We start from the raw sequence: 16924 nt of genomic DNA on the forward strand, positions 1-16924 counted from the left end.
CTGAGCTGAGTGACGGTGTTTGAAAAGCTTATATATACTATTAGAAGTAATTCCGTGGGTGTGATGTGTATCGATTGGCATTACCAAGCGAATAAGCAACCCACTCACCCTTCGCCCTGCAGCGGTAAATCGCAGGGTGACGGGGTACGAGGATAAGTATGAGAAAAGACACCGCACCCTAAACCTGCGGCGAAACTCTTTGTCGCGAATCGCCCCATCGCACCGCATCGCATCGCAAACAGCTCTGTGTTGTAGGTATACGGAATGATCAGTGCGAGATCGAACGTCAAAGCGGAAGTAAAACGCCTCGAGGACGCACGGCGTCGCGTCGTATTTTTGTATAATATTCATAGGCGAACGGATCGGTAAAGCGGAAGGAATTATTACGTTTTTTTTAATTTTTCTAAATCATTGCTTTTGCCACTCGGTGAATTTAATCGAAACTACAAAGGTTGAAAGCTGCGAAACGGTCCGCGTCGAATGCGGTCGCATTCTTGGCCGCACATTGAACGCAACGCGATGGTTTTAAAGAGGCGGATTATTCCGACCCGGCCCCAACACCCATTCCCGCGAATCCCTCCTCCCGTAGTGCCGAATGCCAAATCCCTCATTGGCGGTTTTCCCGAATTTCAGCCTCAAATAAACGCCCGCGGTTCCAGACTCGGATGCTGACCGCAGAGCGCGCACGCCAAGCTTTGAAGTTTGCGTTGCGCGTTTTGTTTCCTCGGATTTCCCGTATTCGTTGAAATTTATCCACCCACGCACGCCCTCCAGGAATTCGACTTGCATGTATTCCGTTTGTTCGCCGACGTTTATGACGGTGGCGGTTTTCAACTCTGTTTGCCAAAATTACCCGAACATAATTGATTAATTTTTGTAAACATCGAATGACGCTAGCCTCAGTTTATTTATTTTTTTTTTTATGAGTTTTACGAGTTTAACCGACTAAAATATTTCTATCTTTTAAATTTACTAATGACAAAATCGCTTCGTCCGTCGGAATTAAACATTCAAGTGAGCTCGTGACGCGTAAGAATATGTGAAAAAAGGACGTTTGCTGCAAATACTGATTTGTGAATACGCGGTGTCTTTCATGAAACCCCTCTAATTTCCCTCCTTCGGGTTTTGATGGCATCGTCCCCGGCACTGCAGGAATGCAAGTATATTTCTCACGCGCAACGTAATTCCCGAAGACCCTTGCACACCTACAAAAGTCGTATAGGTATATGAAAAGGACTCCCACGATCAGATCGTTGATTAAGACGGTATAAACGGAGAGTTCTCTGTTGGCCTGCGAAATTCATTGTTCCTCTTTGGCGAGCGTGTATATTGTACTTTCCTTACACGGATGCGAGGCATGCATACATATATAAATATATATATATATATATACATAAGGTGGACGCGTACGATATTGACGAGTTATTTGCGTGTACGACGTGCAGGTATAAGTATGGGATTGTGTTCTGCATATAACAGACTGCACACAAACGTCCGTTCGCCCCGTGGATGAGAATAAGGCCTGATGGCTTCTGCCTTTGCTCTACGAGCTACAACAGAGCTCGAGTAAGGAAGGGGTAAAGAGGGCAAATTGAGAACAAAAGGCTACCGTGAAAGCAGGTGCCTCGGCAAAGCCAGAGTTCGACGTATGCGTCAGCAGGAGGTCCCCAATCACAACGACAAGAGCAAAGCTCGGTAGCGAGGTGCTCGAGTCGTTTCCGGAATTCGATCGTCCTTCCTCTCTCTCTCTGTGTCTTTTTGAAACTAAACGATTATACGAACGAGTTGAGAATCTTGCACAGGATCAGAGGAATAACATATGATTGTGGAAACTTGAGCTCGATACGAGAAAGAAGTTCCTTAAAAAGGCGAGAAAGTTAACTTGAACCAGAAACCACTCTAACCCTTCACCAGGAGCACCAAAAGACCCTTGCTAAGGCGCGCGTGTGTGTGTGTGTGTGTGTGAAAGTGTGTCATACCTGTATACGGAGTTTGAAACGCTCGTGACTTTGGATGCAGGATAACTTCGGCTCTCGGTGTGCGTCGACGTATTTCCCACACACCGCGGGGACTCCCGCTATTTTCTTAATCTCAGAGCCAGCCCCTTTCGGAGACGAGACAAACGAGGCAAACAACCGAAAACAACAGGAGATCGCGGCCCCGTTCCTGCTCCAGGGGTCCTACAGCCTGCAGGATTGACTCCTGCCGCACCGACTCTCAACGCTCCTGACGCCGAGCCGCGACGACAGATGTCGAATCGAGGGAAAGATCGTTGCACTGTTCGTTTTTCTCTTCTCTTTATATTTCTCGTCGCTACGACGAGAGCCCTGGTATTACCGCATTTGCGTTTTGCGGGGTACCGACGAAGAATGGGGAATTACTTTTTGCCTGTGTGTTTTCAATTTCTTATAATTGATAAGTTATTCTTGTAATTGAATAGAACTGACGGATTGAAATCTGGAAATTTAATTGATTTTACGCCGGAGTGTATAATATAAATTTTCGAACCTTCACTCATACGTGACGTACAAATTTCAGTTTACTAATTAACACCTCAAATCGTCATCGCGTTAATCCATGATACCTACTCAGCGCATTAAAACTCCGTCGTAGCTAATTACATTAGAGAAACCATCGTTTTCAATACGACGAAAAAACAGAACAATGAAAAACGTTGTGTTACGGATTATACACAGTCGAGAGGATAAAAATGGAATTTGATTTCGTTTAATACGATATTATGTACAAACGTATAGAAAGAAGGATCGATATACCCATATTATACCTTCAGCCAGATTATACTCTTTATCGAGAAGATATATAAGTGATGCGAAGTAAGGAGGGAGGATATTTTGCTGAAATTATTAATTAAATTGATACGAAAAAATGTAGCCGCTATCTGCTGCCCTCTGCGGAAGCTAACTTCCGGAAAAAATTAATATCTTCGGGGATATGATGCGGCGGGAGTTTCAGTTGCGAGAGTGATGGAGAGAAAAAGAGAGAAAAGGGGAGAGGCGATTGTAAAAGTCTGCTTCTATAGCTTTGCACCTAGGGCTCAGGATATGAACTTCAAAATTTAACAATCTGTTACAGCAGGCGTAAAATTTGTTATACATTTTCGTCAAGTACACTGAAAAACTTAGCTTTGCGAGTTTTATTTCGAAACAAAAACAAAAAAAAAAAAAACACCTATATTGCTTCTATATTTTTTTAGCAACGGATTAAGAGTCGAGATGACCGAATCGAAAAGTATTGCAAACAATCCGGAAAAACAATTTTTTTCGCTCTAAATACTATTCATCACCATGAAAAAGAAAAAGTTTGTCGACCTGTCCCACAAATTTTCCACGATTTTCGATCGAAACCAATATTCTTCTCACATTGCAATAAGTAAAAATGAATAACAGCTACGTGATGTTTTTATATAAATACAAAAATGTACCAATTTCGCAAATAATCGTTACGACGAATTCGCTGTATCGAATAAATAGCAGAGCTGCGGGTTTCCTTTTTTCTTTTGCGGGCCTGAGCATCTTGCTGTTACTGATTTAAACGGGGATGTAAGGGGCGTTTAAGGGGGAGGCTAGGAGGAAGGAAGGTTAGGAGGCAACTTATGAAACGCCTGCGAATCCTCGCTGCTTTCGCGCCGGATGAGCGCGATATTAAATTTCTGGAATTTTGCGGTGCGGTAGCCGCGCGCGCGCGTCTACATGCCAACGGGTCCCCTTTCGACCCCCGAAGGAACCCTGCGGGTTCCCTGTATTCCCTGTATTCCCTGTATTCCCTGTATTCCCTGTATTCCCTGTATGTATGTCTGCACGTACCCAACGACATATATTCCACATATGTATAAGCCTGCGCCGTGCGTCCGTGCCTTAAAGCATGTAAAACGACGCCATCGCTCCGTTGTTCTGCACGCGAGTTTACCGATCAGCTAGAGAGGAATAAATGATCAAATCTCGGCTTATAGGTGAAGGTTGAAGGGTTTTAGATACCGGGAATTTATATACGCGAGGGTCTGTTGCGATTTAAAAAACAGTTACATTAGTTTTTACATTTATTATACCGTTTCGTTTTGCTTTTTATTTTTCATACGTTATATATCTATACATGTACGTATAGAGAGAGACATTGTATAGAATTTTCATTTAAGTAAGACATATATTCAAGATTACGGATACACTGATAAGAGGATATACTATAAGAGGGAAAAGCAAGGTTGTAGAAAGTCGGGTAAAAGCGCGGCGGGTTAACGAAGTGAACGCGCTTGCTTTTTTAAACAATTTCAAAACCGTCCAGTCGCCGATAACTTCGCGAAGTGTATAGTGCAGGTTTTAAAGGTCTAAAGTAAAAGTTTAAAGTATAATTTTTACTGCATTCAATTTCACATTTTACTGATTCTGCATCTATACAGGGTGAGTCAGTTAAAGCAGCCAGAATGGGAGGAGCTCGGTTGACGGATCAGGCCGTACCTCTTAGCCAATCTGGAGCTAAGTTTCAATTGAAACACCGAGAATGTCAACAAAGCTGTTCCTATTCTCGGTGTTTCAATTGACTAGCTCCAGATTGGCTAAGAGGTACGGCCTGATCCGTCAACGGAGCTCCTCCGATTCTGGCTTCTCTAACTGACTCACCCTGTATATTCAAGTTGGTGGTCAAATAGAGACACAACCTAATCAAAAAGTGAAGAAATCGAAATTGATAAAATTCAAATTTAAAAAAATTGCAAAGTCAACGTCTTCAGTAGTGAAAATCGGAAAAAGCCAATTTAAGAATCTGTATAAACACCGAAAGTTAATCATTGATCAAGGATTGAGCATCGAAAAATTTTAAGATGAGGGAATTCAATTACCGCACTAGAAGCTGAGGAGATAGCGGGTCTCAGGGTTCGGGGCCTTGTAGCTTGCGGAATATCTGGAGTTCTGGGAGAGTGGAACAACGGGCGAGGGTGCTCCGTAAGAGTACCGGAGAAGGGTGGCAGCGAGCGGAGGCGACGGTGCCGCCTCCTCCTGGAGCTCGATCTTCGCCGGTGCCGAGGCGGAAGCTACCGCGGGTGAAACGGGGTTGTAGCGGAGGCTTGCAGGGGCGATTTGAAGCTCCTGGAGGGGCGAGTAGGAGTAGATCGGTCCTCGCAGAGGCTCGACGTTCTCGGCCTGAATCCTGGCGAAGTACTTCATCGCCTCGAGGTCCTGGTGGCTGACGTACTGGATGCGCTGCAGACGGCCGTCGGGCAGAGCCACGTAGTACTGTCCCTTCTGGCGGTCCTGCTGCTGCGCCTCAACCTGCTGCTCGTCCAGGTCACCCTCCTCGTCCAGCTCGTTGACGGAGTTGACGGGCTCGACCTGACGGAAGTTGAAAAATAAAACTTCACCTAAAAACCTGCCATTCTTTTTCCCGAATTTCGTTCTCTTTCATGTTCTGAACCTTACTATACCGCGGTCGGTACTTTTCCATTAACAACGAATAAAAGAAAAGAAAAGAAAAGAAAAAAGAAAAAAAAAAGAAACGAAACGACCGAGTCAAGCACCTGAAGCAAAATCAAGAAAAATAACTCACGTCGGAGTCTGTCTGCGGTGCTGAGGTCGTCGTGGAGTCTTCGATTTCGGTTGTGGTCGAGGGTTCCTCCGTGGTCGTCCATGGGGCACCGTATTCCTGGTCGGGACGTGGAGGCTGGAATTGTTCCTGAGGTTCGGGAGGGCCGTATTGAATGTTCCGAGGTTGGGATACCGGGGCCAGGTACTGACGTTGCTGGTCCTGGTTCTGGGCGGTCGCAAATTGCTGCTGCTGTTGCTGCTGTTGCTGTTGGCGACTCTGGAACCGCTGCGAGTTTACCGGGAATCCCTGTTGCTGCTGCTGTTCCTGCTGATTTCCCTGCGCCCGTGAATCCTGGGCAGGGTACTGCTGCTGTTGGTCGGTGGAAACTGGGCCTCCGGACGAGTTCGGGGGCCCGTAAGAGTCCTCAAGCTGCCTCTGGGGTAGATCGAAGGATGGACCATCCGGCTTCCATCCCGAGGGTGGATAAGGCGCGTCTGCATCCGCCTGAGCCGGAGTTGCCTCCTCTTGGCGGGCGAAGTAGTACCTCCTCTGCTGCTGATTCTGGCCACGATAAGCCGGGGGTTCGGCTACGGCCAGAGCCACGAAAACGCTGATAACTACGAAAACCTGGAAGAAATTTTGGGTGAAGTGAGTTAGTGAGAAGTAGAGGAAGAACTAAGGTGCTCTTCGATTTGAAAAAGGGGGGAGAACTTCGGCGTGGTTTTGGAAGAGAAGAGGGAAAAGGGAATTGATCGAGAATAGATGCTTGGTTTACTATACCTTCATGGTGCGGTGTGCAGGATTGTGGGAAACTGATGAGCTGCCTTGTAGTGTTCGGGCAGAAGACTGATTTGTACCGCATCGCGTGTCGTTTTATACCCAAGCAAGAGGCGCGCGATCTGCATCGTTAAACGGGCCGAGACGTAGCAAGTCCTCCTTCGGGATGCCGGGCTCCCAGCGATGACCAACAACTCGCTGTCGGGTGACATTGGCCTCCTAAAGAAGCACGATATGCGACGACGATGAATCCCCGACGTTGGCCAACGCCGTGGCTAGTCGTCATCATCCGTTCTCGATCTCATCTTTATTCATCACATAAAGGGGAGAAAAAAAACGAATCATCGGTGCCAATAATAAACCATTGTACATACAATGATATGATCATCGGGCGAAGGAGAAGCACGAATACAAGCATTAGTGGAAAGGCAAAGAAATTGGGGGTGTCAGTGTCTTCGATTTTCATCTTCGTGTGTTTTAAATGCAGAAATTAGAGGACTACGTCATAATCGTTCGGCTAACGATGATGGAAATGTCACACGTAGAACGAGTGCCGATTTTAACGGCGCACCGCACGCGATTCAAAGTCGATCCAACGGACTCGATCTTCGGATTCGACTCACGTCCATCCTTGGCGCGTGACGCTTTGCACAAGTGAATATAATTCTGCTGGACTCAATCCACGTAGACAGCATCCAATGAAAGTGATCAAGGCGCGCCGCGATATGACTACAGAAAAAATACGACCCTCGGGTCAACGAAGCTTATTTACGGATCCGAATATCAGCGATAAGGATCGCTAATCGGGGCCGAATTATGGCCCTCAAAATTTAAGCAGATTCATTTTGCCAACTGCGTACGTGCGATGATATAACCTTTTTTGATCACGTCGCATCGGTGTCGCGCTTATTGCAATAACTCGCCACTTACATACAGAGTATCTTATTCCTTCGATATATTCATTTTATACAGTCATTTTTTCTCCAGTCATAATTAGGATGAGCTCTGGGCCTGCGAAGCTGTTCTCTTAATACATTAGAGGATTACGCATTTGATTCTAATTCCCATTGCGTGCAATCTCTGGTTATACAGTGTACCGCGGTGGAACAGTTATCCCGAAGGAACAGTACAAATTTTTTTACATTCATGCTTCCGATACACGGAGAGTTCTAAAAATTATCCACTGTGGCTTGAGAAAAAAGCACGAGAAAAATGAACAACGAATGTGATGGAAGACCTGCATAAAGTTTAACTTAACGAAGATCAAACGAATGAAAATTTCGAACTACTAATTATTCGGAACAGAAGAAATTTCTGAACAACATTCTATCACATAAACACAAATCTGTAATAAAATTTTCGAAATTACCTACAAAATTGAAATATTGTACATATAAGTTGGCCATAATGTCTGCCGCACGTACCTACAGTATATCGACATAATATACGCACATAATGCGTTAGTAGGAATCGTGGCGAAACCTGGGGAACGAGTCGAGAGTGAGAAAGAGGATAGAGAGAGAGAGAGAGAGAGAGCGAGAGAGATGGCGAAGTAGGGGGGGGAAGGGGGGCGAGATACCGCGCGTACAAGCGCTGCAAAGCAAATTACTCACAGTTAAACGACTCCATTTCAATATCGGGTCCTGCCAGGGACAAAAGAAGGGTGAGATGCCTCTCCCTTCTGTCGCAGGCATCGCCGAGCCCGAGTAGCTGCTGGCTGCTGGCTGCTGGTTCCCCAAACCCACGGGATATGGCTCTGAAGTTCGCACCGCGTTGCCTGCATGCACGTGTATACACAGAGGATGCCCACCAATCTCGATTCTGACAACAATCCCTCTGCAGCGCGCGTCCGCACGTCAACACCCTACAAAGTCATCCGACGGGACCGAGTTCCAAATTCAGCAAGACATCGCGTGTTTGGCTACTGCGAGTCATTCGCAGAACACCGACGACCGCGCTTATTCAAGGGACAGTCGTGAATTCGCTTTGACGAATCGGAAAAATCATCGAGACTTACGAGCTTAGAAACCTCTGATAATCCAGTCATTATCTCGTCTGACAATCATTGACTGATTTTTATGGTACTGATACCAAAATGAATGTGTGATGATTTCCTTGTTTTCCTACTTCTCCTGTTTCCAGGGAAGCCTAATGTTGTACAAAATAAGTATTAAAAGTACAACAAGTATTACCAAACCTGCATTTCCTAAATTATGAAAAATCATCCTTCGCCGATGTAACTTCGTGTAATGAGAGATGCTAGAAACTTATTTTTTTTTTTTTTTTTCTCCACAAAAAGTCTCAATACTCGCGGAAGGATAATTGCGATTTCGAAGTGTGCAAATTTTGTATATCAGCAACGTCGTCGGCATGTAAGACAGGCAGGTATGCACGCGCGGGGGCGCGTGGAGCTCGAAAGAGAGAAGAACAGCGAGTCAAGTCTGCCTTGGTATAATTGAATACCTAGAGGTATGTTTTGCGCTCGGGGGCTCTTGTGCGGGTTCTCCACTCCGGGCTTCGCACCCCATGCCTGCCTAGTGGCGTCTACAAACCGGATTAATTGTCTATGAAGGGGGAAGGAAGGGGGGGGGGAGCAGCGGGCGGTTGGGGGCAGCTTGGACAACAGAAAGGACAATGAACTACATTCCTCAATTCGCTTGACGATTAACCCTGAAACGTGTAACGTATAACCGCGCGCGGGTAGCTTGCATATAAATGTGGAAAACCCGAGCCCGCTCCAGAGAGTTGGAGTTACGTAATTTACGAGGTGAGGAAGAAACGATCGGCATTCACCAGCTACTCGCTGCGGTGCCTCGTGCGCAGTCTTACGCAAGTCACTTTACGCATTATATGGTCGATTCGACGAGTGTAAAACATCGGGTGTAACGACTACCATTGAGCAATACTCGAGACTATAATCGCTTGTTGTGTTTTCCAATTTTTTTCCAAGGCCCTTAGCTCCGCCGGGGAAAAGGGCGTGGGCCTGAACGCATATATCTATTTGAAACGTTGAACGCAGAGCGCAAACTGCAACGCGCGTGACAAAACTGCAAATAAATTCATCGAAATCACTATACCATACATATAGTTCTACAAAGTGCACGTTGAGGCGGCGATGTAGCCGCAATGAAATTATCATCCCGTTTCGCCCTACGGCTCGGCTTTCCCGCGGGATAAACGGGGCCAGCAAACTGTTTAACAACTAGTTGCTCCTGCGGACTCCCCGAGGACTTGTTCAGCGGTATATCTATCTCGGCGCGAGTTCAACAGCGGCAAACTAGCCGCGCGCTCAACCCCACGTAGGTATATACACCGCATGTACGAATGTCTGCCGCGATAGAGCTAGAGTTCGGCCTAATAGCTGCGGGAACGGAGTCTGCGTGCAGGAAAGTACCACCTCCCTAGGGACTTGATGTCGGGGAGAGTCTGGCGCGTGGGAAATACCGCGTAAGAGGGTGTAAATTTGTGTACGAGTAAAAGACAACATGGCGGAGAGCGGACTCACCTCGGATATTTGTATGTGAATTTCGGCTGCGAGAATGAAGACGCGGTTGAATTTAACGATCCAGCGTATTCCTCTCGTGTGAACAAACGGTGGAGGATAGGGTGTGTGTGTGCAAGGGTTGAGGGATGACGACGCAGGAGAAAAGTTAGCCTGGGTATTTCCCACCCCCGCGCAGCCAGTCAATGTTTGCCAGTTTAACCAACCGTGAGCGTGGCTGCCAAGTTTGCTCGGGATATTAGCGCGCGTTGGCAGTCAAGTTCGACTTGAAACTTCCACTCCGGAGGAACTTTTCCGAACCTCTTTTCCCGCGCTTAATCACTCTTCAGAATAAAGTTGCCCCCTTTTCGTCTCTCGAAGAACCACCAGCCTGCGGTCAAGGAACTTTCGTAAAGTTTTGTAAAATTTTCTCTGCGATGAAAAATTCTCATCGACTGTTCTTTTTCGATAATTCGGGACTGCAGAATAACTGCAGCGATAATCGCTCGATGTACATACCTATCCAACTTTCTTCTTTCGTTATGGATTCCTATCACAATATATCACTTTTCAGACCTGTTCATGCTGTATATTGTGCCCGTGCATATAGACGCTGGGATTATTCCGGGCACTTGACGCGCCGGGTCGAAGGGAGCGACGGCATTCGGAGTATCAATAAACCATATTTTCCCTCCCCCTGAGCTTTCCCTCTCGTCTAACCTTCGCCGCAGCTATTACCGAAGATCGCTAATCGGGTTAGCGGAATAGGATGCTGCAGGAGCGAGCGAGGGAGACGGAGTTTAGTTTGACGAGTGGAGAAGAAGAGGAGGAGAAGCGGCTACACGGTACCTACCCGCGATGTAAAAGGGAGCCGACGCGACGCGACGTGCGTATTGGAAACTCTATTAGAATCGCGGCGGCGAATACAGACGAGGAGCCGTTCCTGCTGGCTGTGCCCACATTGTACATGCACCTCTTCTGTACACGCGTGTATTCGTGTACAGAAAATGTATATACATATATACATATATACATATATATATAGATATACATGTATATACCGAAGGGGGGTTATTACGTGATTCGTTTGTAACTCCCTTCGCCCCCGTTTTCCCAACGTGCGCGTTCCCCGGCTCCTCGTCGCAAGGACTCCAATCCTCTTTGCCAACAAACGCTCGAGCGAGTTTCGCGCTGCAAATCTACTTAGTCTCGAAACTCGATCAAATTTAGCCGTTACTATATCGGGGCTTCCCTCTCTTCCATCCTCCCCCACCACCCCCTTTCAGCGACGATTCTTAATGTTGAGGATTCGATTTTTACGAGGACAAGAAAAAGAATTGAGACAAATATTTCGCGGTGATAGTGATGCTGATGACGAGAAGTGCCGACGGGACACGAAGGCAACAAGTCGGAAAGTGCAGAGCGGTTTTGTAGTCGGGCTGCCGACTTAATTTCGCCTCGACTTAACTGCATAGTAATGCGGTTGCAGCAACGCGGCGGTGTTTCTCCGACAGCTTGCATACATCCGGTAAATAACAAGACTTCCACGTGCACACTTTGCCTTCCTCGCCAATTCCTACCAATTATTCACGGCTTCTCGAGCAGCGCACGCACGCTGTACTTTTCAGCCAATTATTATTATTCATCAGCAGATTCCAGCAACTTGTAACACGATATTATAATACGCAAAGTGCAGGGATGCCCGTTTTACCTTTTCACTTCCATATAATAGCTGAAGGACTCTGTGTAAAATGTATATTATCTAGATTTCGAGTGGTCTGAAATGACAATGCGCGACGGAATATCTGTCGGATATTACGTATTATCAGATGAGATCGACGCTGCGGGAAAATCAAACCCTGGAAACGGGATGACGGACGCTTCACAATCAGTGCCTCGGTGAATTATCTACGTATAATTTGCTCATGTAGCAGCCTAAGTGTGTGTGTAATGTGTATATACGTATACATAATATTACACACGCTGTATACATTTTACGTTACATTCAACTAGCATGTGTATAATAGAACTCGCGGCTTAATCCTGTTCAGCCCGATGCCTAATCCCTGGGGATAAATTTATATCAGATCTCCCCACCCTCGAATTTAAGATTACGAACAGCCCTTAGGTATATAGCCTAGACTGGTTTAGCTGTGGATCTGCGATGCTCGCTCTTGACGCTGCAATACATGCACATGCATGATTGCAATAGCCGTTGTTCAAGCAATTAGATGCGATTATACAAATACCTATTACATCATAGACTTCACAGTGGTTGTAAGAATTTCATGCCGATAATAATCAGCACGCTGAATTTATCTCAATTCCGGCAAAATAACGTACTTCGCATATTATTTCCCGCAAAATGATAAATATCTGTGAATAAAAATGACAACGATGATAAATACCTCGAGATCCAGCGATATTTGGCCCCCCTAAGACGAGCCGGCAGTGGGGAGAGGGGGGATGTCGCCTCGAATGAATGGCCGTTACTAACAGCTTGAATGGCCGCTCGGTGTCATCCGGGGTCTTCTGGTTGAGCTGGGAATTATAATTCGCCAGAGGGGCTTGCAGCGACGCGCTCATTGTGCCTCGGCTAATATCAATGGCCAAGGGTGTTGCAGCGGAACGGTGTCCTCCGCGACGGGCGCCTATCCCGTGTCCCGGATTCACGTATATGCAGTCAATTCTGGTCCCTCTCCGGGTGTAAAAAGCCGGGGAAAAATCCGCCGCATCCCCTAATGGCCGCCACCCCATTTAGCGGCGAACAGCACGAGGTATATGTATACGTGGGCTAGGTAGCTGCGGGTAAAATCCATGTTACGGCACACCTTGCATCGCGTGTGTTATACATCACGAGCAACTTACGTTATAAACGCAGCGTTATGCCGTATGCAGCGTGAAACTGGGACCCCCGGGTGACATCTGTATAATCGTCATTGCTCGTCGCCCGAGCAGGACCGTTTTAGGGACGTTTTAGGGGCGTCGATTGTCGAAGAAAGCCCATCAGTCGCGGTGCGCAGGGATCAATGTCGAGTGGTTCCGCTCCTCTGCCGATCACAAAAAGAGTCCTCGAACTGTTTATTAGCTCGCCACCCTGCCACTTGGAATACCCGAATTACTGTAACAGTTTACACAGGATATCTGTTAGATTCTTTTTTTTTTTTGTTTCTTTTTTATTCCAACTTATCCCTGTAAATGGTGCTCGAAAATAACAATTTTTCACAGTTTAGTATCTACATTTGATGCACTATACAAGTATACTATACATTTAATTTGCCACGAATCGTTAGGGTTCGTTAGAAATGATTCCATTCCGTTATCGTAATGCAGTCTTTTTGACGTTCTCGAAGTGATTGTTAGATTCTACTTTCTAAGATCGGTGGATTTAAGTTTTCAAAAACCCCGGAGACTTGTGACGCTTTAAACTCCGTACCTGGGTATAGTTTGGTTATAAGTTTGAGCATGTGAAAAAGCTTGTTTCAAGCCAAGCCAAGCATACCAGATCCAATATAGGATAAATCCATCTGTGCACACATGTGTAATGTAGACGCGTGACGTACCAACTGTATAGGTATATATAAACGTAAGTTGGCGCGAACGCTTGGAAATGGGAGAGCAGGGAATGGCGCACGAGAGGTACTCGATCTTACCGAATGACGTATTATGTCGGTTTACATAACGCATTGTGGACTTGATTGTGTTATATTATATTATAAAATCATCGAGGTATAAGAGTCGAGTGTCGGCGGCCACCTGCGAGGCCACATACGAGTGCCATGCCGTGGCTGCAACGGAGTAAAATGCTCCGAGGCACGTGTCCGTCGTAGGTACATACGTACAACCGATACTCTTCCAGCCTGACATTATAGCTGAAGAGCGAAGTAGGTATGTATAAGGTACGACAATTGAAACAGGGTTTCTTTGACGCGTCGCTGCCTCCACACGTGCTACGTGCTACCTATACGCATGCCAAAGACTATAGGAAATCGTTCGAGCCGTAACAATGCGTCAAAATGGTATTATTCTCGTTCCGTTGTGCAATTGTTTCCGGGGCTACAATTGAAACAATGAAAATTCAAGTCTCAACGTTTAGTCAAGTCCCATTTCGCATCGAGCATAAATGCAATAGCGCGTATCGAGCTATGGACCGATTATACCCGCGCGACTCTCACAAGATGTGAACTTTCAACGACCTCGATGATCTCGACCAGTTTCAGTTGTTGTAAAGCTCAGACCAAACGCCCCTCGATATCAACCCCGTGTAGCGTGCAATTGTCTGATCGCATTCGCGTGTAACCTGCAAGAAATAATCGCGTGTCACGCTCGCGGCAAGCGGATATGGAATTTGACTTCACTCGGTGCGTCTGAGCTTAAATAATTATTGTTGAGGACTTTTCGGTATAAATGTTAACTTTGAAACGGTCTCTTCAGACGCTCGTTTCTCGCACAATGTATTCGATTCGCCCCGCCATCGCGACTCGCGGTCGAAGATCATGGACCGAAATCCAGCCTCTCTCTTCCCTCTCCAGCCGGTATCTCCCGTCTAGAGGCTGGTCTCTAGAGGCATGACAGAAAACCTGATTCAGGCTCGACGTAATCTCTTCGCTTGCACAAAATGGCCACTCATGACTCCCAACCTAGCGACGCGGTTATAAAATCTCTTTCATCTCTCAAATCGTCAGAGTTAAAATTTTGAGTAACACCGGATTCAAGATGTGTTCGAAACACGGCGAGAGATGATGAACATTTAACTGAGAACGATCTTTAACCGTGTCGTAATAGACAGAGTGGCACGATTGATGTGCGGTTCAATTGGTTCTTGAGACGTGCAGCCATCAACTCGTTAACCCGGTTTCCGGCGGTGTTGCTATCAAGAACCGGAAACGCGGCTGCAGTCTCCCTCATTACAGAACTCTATACGACGTACAGCCATCTACTGCAGAGTCGCGTTTAAACGTGGATATGTCAGATATGTGTTGAACGATTGTCGTACCCACAGACGCACGAAGACACGACGGTACCTACAAAGCGACAAAGCACGGGAGCAAAGTCAACCGCAAAGTTCTCGTAAACCGAGTTTATCAAGTTTATTGCCGACTTCGCGGGGTTTCGGCCCACGGAAGCGTGCTGATCCCAACTCTACATGTAGGTACCTTTATATATATATATATATATATATATATATATATATATATATATATATATATACCCTACCTATGTACATTTGCATAGGTATAAACATACCTGCTTGTAACTTTGAACGTTGCCTCCAACCTTCGGAAAACTTATCTCAAACTCGATTGTGTTTACAACGTTTACACGCACAGAATCCGTACTCTCGCTCTCTCTCTCTTTCTCTTTCTCTCTTCCTCTCTCTCTGAAACTCGGCGAAACTGCTGCACCCTCTGCCTACAAACTCTGAACCACTAACGACACCGGTAATCTCTAAACAACAGATGGAGAATTAAGAAATTGAGTTGTAACTAGATGAGCAGATGCGTGTGATGAGAATACGTTCCAACCGATTGGATGAATTTAGCGAGTGTAATATTGGAAGAATTTAATATCCCACAACCTTTGTTCCATTCGCAGAGCTCAGAAAGTGGATCAAGCCCTCTCGTTTTTGACTGCTCGAGGTGTAACAGCAAAGGGGTGGCTGCCACCCCGAAGGTAGATAGATACTGACTTCTGGTAGGGGTTGGCATATATTGGATCGCCCGACGACGATAGAACGCCTCCCCCCGCGTCGGTCGCATCCCCCTCACTGTGCCAGGGGGGGTTGTTATCAGGTTTCCATTAGCGCAAAGGGATGAACACCGAACACTGGCATTGCGCGCGGGGCTAGCCTTGCCGGAGGGTGAGAGAGGGACAGCCAGTGGCGTCGGGACGTTCGGCGTCTTATCGCACCTCCTATACCATGGCCCCCTACCTTCCTTCCCCAACAACGACGCCTCGACGCCGCGACGCGCTCACCCAGAAACCAACGATAAGACTCGCCCGGCGACGCCTGCCTGCCTGCCTGCCTGCCTGTTTGCAGCCTAGTTGCTATGCCTTTCTGCCGGCCTACAGTTACTGTATGCGATTTCGCATAACCGTCCAGATATGAGTCCCAATCGCTGCGAGAAAATTTGCAAATTGTATAAGACTCGCTAAACGCGTCTGGAGAGAAGAAAAAACTCTATACGAATAGATAGGTCGTAGGTAATATTTTTTGACAAAGCGGTGTATGTCGTAAACGAGAGTGATGAAAAATGGTATCCGTTTAATTAATTGTGAATCTAGTCAAATCTGTCGTTCGAATTTTGGCTAATTTTAACTAAATACTTGAAAACCAATTTATTCGAAGTCAGAAAATGCTTGAGAAATATCGTCAACGCAGATCTTTCGTCAATAAGCGTGAAAAGAACTTTTCGAACTTTGACCAACGACTGTGGGAGACGCATTAAAATACATGGGAGTACGATGATATCTTCCAAACTTCTCATTTTGGAGGTGCGATGTCAACGCGTGGTCGAAATTCGTTTGCCGATCCTTTCGCTTAGTTATCGAGTGGAGAAAATTTCAGTTTACTGAATATTTTTAGTAGCGTCGCGTATCTCATTCTGATAATCCGCGAAACTTTGCAAGTTCATCGGTGTATAGTTCAGCGTTTATTATCGGTTTTCAGAGGAAATACCGGCGCATGGCGTAGATGCATTATAATATACATATACTCTATATATAGTGACACACATGGGTGTAACTTTGGCTCAGTGTGGTAATAGCCAAGGCTCGTAGCAACGGTGTCCTCGTGGCACATTGACACGTCCTCTGAGAGTACCCTTCAGCATTCAGTGACGCCCCGGGTATCCCGGTCTTAATTACAGTGGCGGAATTGGAGGGCGGTGCTCACTCGGACGAGACAAACAGCGGCGGAGACAACAGCAACGCGGGGAGCATCTCGGGGGGTGGAGAGGACGACCAGGCCCGTCTCCGACTGAAGAGGAAGCTCCAGAGGAATCGGACGAGCTTTAGCAACGAGCAGATCGACGCCCTCGAGAAGGAATTCGAGCGAACTCACTACCCGGACGTCTTCGCCAGAGAACGGCTCGCCGCGAAAATCGGTCTTCCCGAAGCTCGCATCCAGGT

The 16924-nt window shown here is 46.5% G+C and overlaps 2 protein-coding genes across 3 annotated transcripts in view; one reads left to right on the top strand and one right to left on the bottom strand.

The window, feature by feature from the left end:
* LOC124412351 (paired box protein Pax-6-like) overlaps nucleotides 1-16924 on the top strand; it is a 59845-nt gene that overhangs the window by 40898 nt on the left and 2023 nt on the right. For both annotated transcript variants that reach the window (XR_006929788.1, XM_046892151.1), the window contains exon 7: nucleotides 16663-16922. Coding sequence is in view for 1 of the 2 variants with exons in the window: in XM_046892151.1 (XP_046748107.1) it covers nucleotides 16663-16922 (260 nt within the window). In the remaining variant the exon portion in view is untranslated. The remainder of the gene's footprint in view (nucleotides 1-16662; nucleotides 16923-16924) is intronic.
* LOC124412353 (mediator of RNA polymerase II transcription subunit 15-like) lies at nucleotides 4798-6410 on the bottom strand. Its single transcript, XM_046892155.1, has 3 exons — nucleotides 6316-6410; nucleotides 5557-6162; nucleotides 4798-5342 (listed from the first exon to the last, which is right to left on the bottom strand). The coding sequence occupies exons 1-3, from the start codon at nucleotides 6319-6321 to the stop codon at nucleotides 4857-4859; spliced, it is 1098 nt and encodes a 365-aa protein (XP_046748111.1). The 5' UTR covers nucleotides 6322-6410; the 3' UTR covers nucleotides 4798-4856.

The sequence above is a fragment of the Diprion similis genome, chromosome 11, assembly GCF_021155765.1.
Source record: "Diprion similis isolate iyDipSimi1 chromosome 11, iyDipSimi1.1, whole genome shotgun sequence".
In the NCBI taxonomy this organism is placed as follows: Eukaryota; Metazoa; Arthropoda; class Insecta; order Hymenoptera; family Diprionidae; genus Diprion; species Diprion similis.